The 1,570-nt window shown below is 44.3% G+C and overlaps 1 protein-coding gene across 1 annotated transcript in view; it reads left to right on the top strand.

Annotated features, from left to right (window-relative positions):
- The first annotated feature begins 49 nt into the window (after nt 1–49).
- Nucleotides 50–1,570, top strand: part of LOC119333846 (transcription initiation factor TFIID subunit 5-like) — a 7,026-nt gene continuing 5,505 nt past the window's right edge. Inside the window, exons 1-4 of the mRNA XM_037606598.1 lie at nt 50–211; nt 606–687; nt 1,100–1,178; nt 1,457–1,464. Of these exons, the coding sequence (XP_037462495.1) occupies nt 78–211; nt 606–687; nt 1,100–1,178; nt 1,457–1,464 (303 nt within the window). The 5' untranslated portion in view covers nt 50–77. The remainder of the gene's footprint in view (nt 212–605; nt 688–1,099; nt 1,179–1,456; nt 1,465–1,570) is intronic.

Raw genomic sequence — 1,570 nt, 5'->3', positions numbered from 1 at the left:
CAGTCTTCCCCTCCCACCCGCCCGCGGATCCGGCCCGCTCCTAAACCCCAGGGCGCCTCCTCCCCGGCGAGCCAGCGATGGAGGACGAGGAGATGGAGAGGAAGGTGCAGCAGTACCTGCACCGCAAGGGATTCCGCCTCGCCGAGCTTGCGCTGCAGGAGGAGCGCAACCGCCACTCCACAACCTCCCTCTCCGACGTCTCGCTCTCCAGGTACGCTCGCCCTCGCCCCCGCCGCGAATTCCCTCGTTTTCGTGCAGTTCGTTAGTACTAGAATGGTGCCGAATTAGTGGTTCCGTGGCCGAGCCGTGGCGGTCTGGCTCGTATACGGCCAGGATTGGCTCACCTGACTCGGGTTGAGCTGTTTCCACTAGGTTTAAGCTCTCCGAGTTCTGAATTAGCTTAGCTTGGTCGAGTCGAGTGTAAGAAATTGATACTTTCGCTTGAGGAATGACAAACCTTCAACAAGATTTGAGAGGGGCCTTGAACACAGTTGAGGGGGGCTAATCTAGAGTATTATGTCAAACATGCACCAAATGTGCTCTAAATCCATGTTAATTTAAAAATTTACCGTCATGTAACGTTGTATGTTCCTCTTTGTTGACAGGTCAGATAATGATCCAGCAAGATACCATGATGGCTATAATAAATTAAGAACATGGGCATACAGTTCTCTGGATCAATACAAGGTGTGTTTCATTAGCTGGGGATTGTGCTTCACGTTTACAGCTCTAGTACATTTGAATGCACTTCGCTTTGCAGCATTCACAGATATTTTGAGGCATGAAGCTGCTATATCCACACTGTTCATTAATCTAGCATGCTGCTCATGAGTTATCTTCGTGTTTCTCTGGTTAAAAATGGTCTTTGTGTTTTATGACATGTGTTCACACTGCAGAGCTTCTTCAAGAAAGAAAAAGCCCATTCACATAAGCATAATCACGTACTTGTTACATTATTTTACTCGCTGGAAATGGTATATTTTCTTGTGGTGGATGGATTACTTGCTATAATTTGATGTACCTATTTCATGGAATGGCCTTTTTTATCCTTGTATTCAGCTATATATTTCGTGCCTCTGAGTTGTTTTTTCTATCGTAGCATGAATTACTCCGCATCCTTTATCCAGTGTTCATCCATTGCTTCATGTATCTAGTGTCAGAGGGACACACACTAGAAGGTAAAATTTTTGTGGGCAAAGAAGGCATTTGTAGTTTGTGTACATTATTGGATAAACTTTGTTTACACCACTGTTGAACCTGTCAGAAACGTGTTTAAAAGAGGCAAATCGGGCTCTTTTCAGACATGGTAGTTTTTAGTCAAGGATTAGTGAGAAAGTGGTAGTTTTTGGCACAAATTTGTAAAGTGGTAGTTTGTAGGCACGGTTCCACGAAATGTGGTAGTTTTTTGTTAAATACTCTCCATATTTGCATTCCATCTCTTTGTTGCAAGTTGCAGCTACGATGGTATGGTTAGGTCACCTTTTGTGAGTTAAATCTATGCACAGAGATAAAACGTTCCACTGAATGCATATCCGTTGCTGTGACAATAAATTTAGAAGTTGAGATGCTC

The sequence above is a fragment of the Triticum dicoccoides genome, chromosome 7A (genome assembly GCF_002162155.2).
Source record: "Triticum dicoccoides isolate Atlit2015 ecotype Zavitan chromosome 7A, WEW_v2.0, whole genome shotgun sequence".
NCBI lineage: Eukaryota > Viridiplantae > Streptophyta > Magnoliopsida > Poales > Poaceae > Triticum > Triticum dicoccoides.
This window is presented reverse-complemented; position numbering and strand designations above follow the sequence as displayed.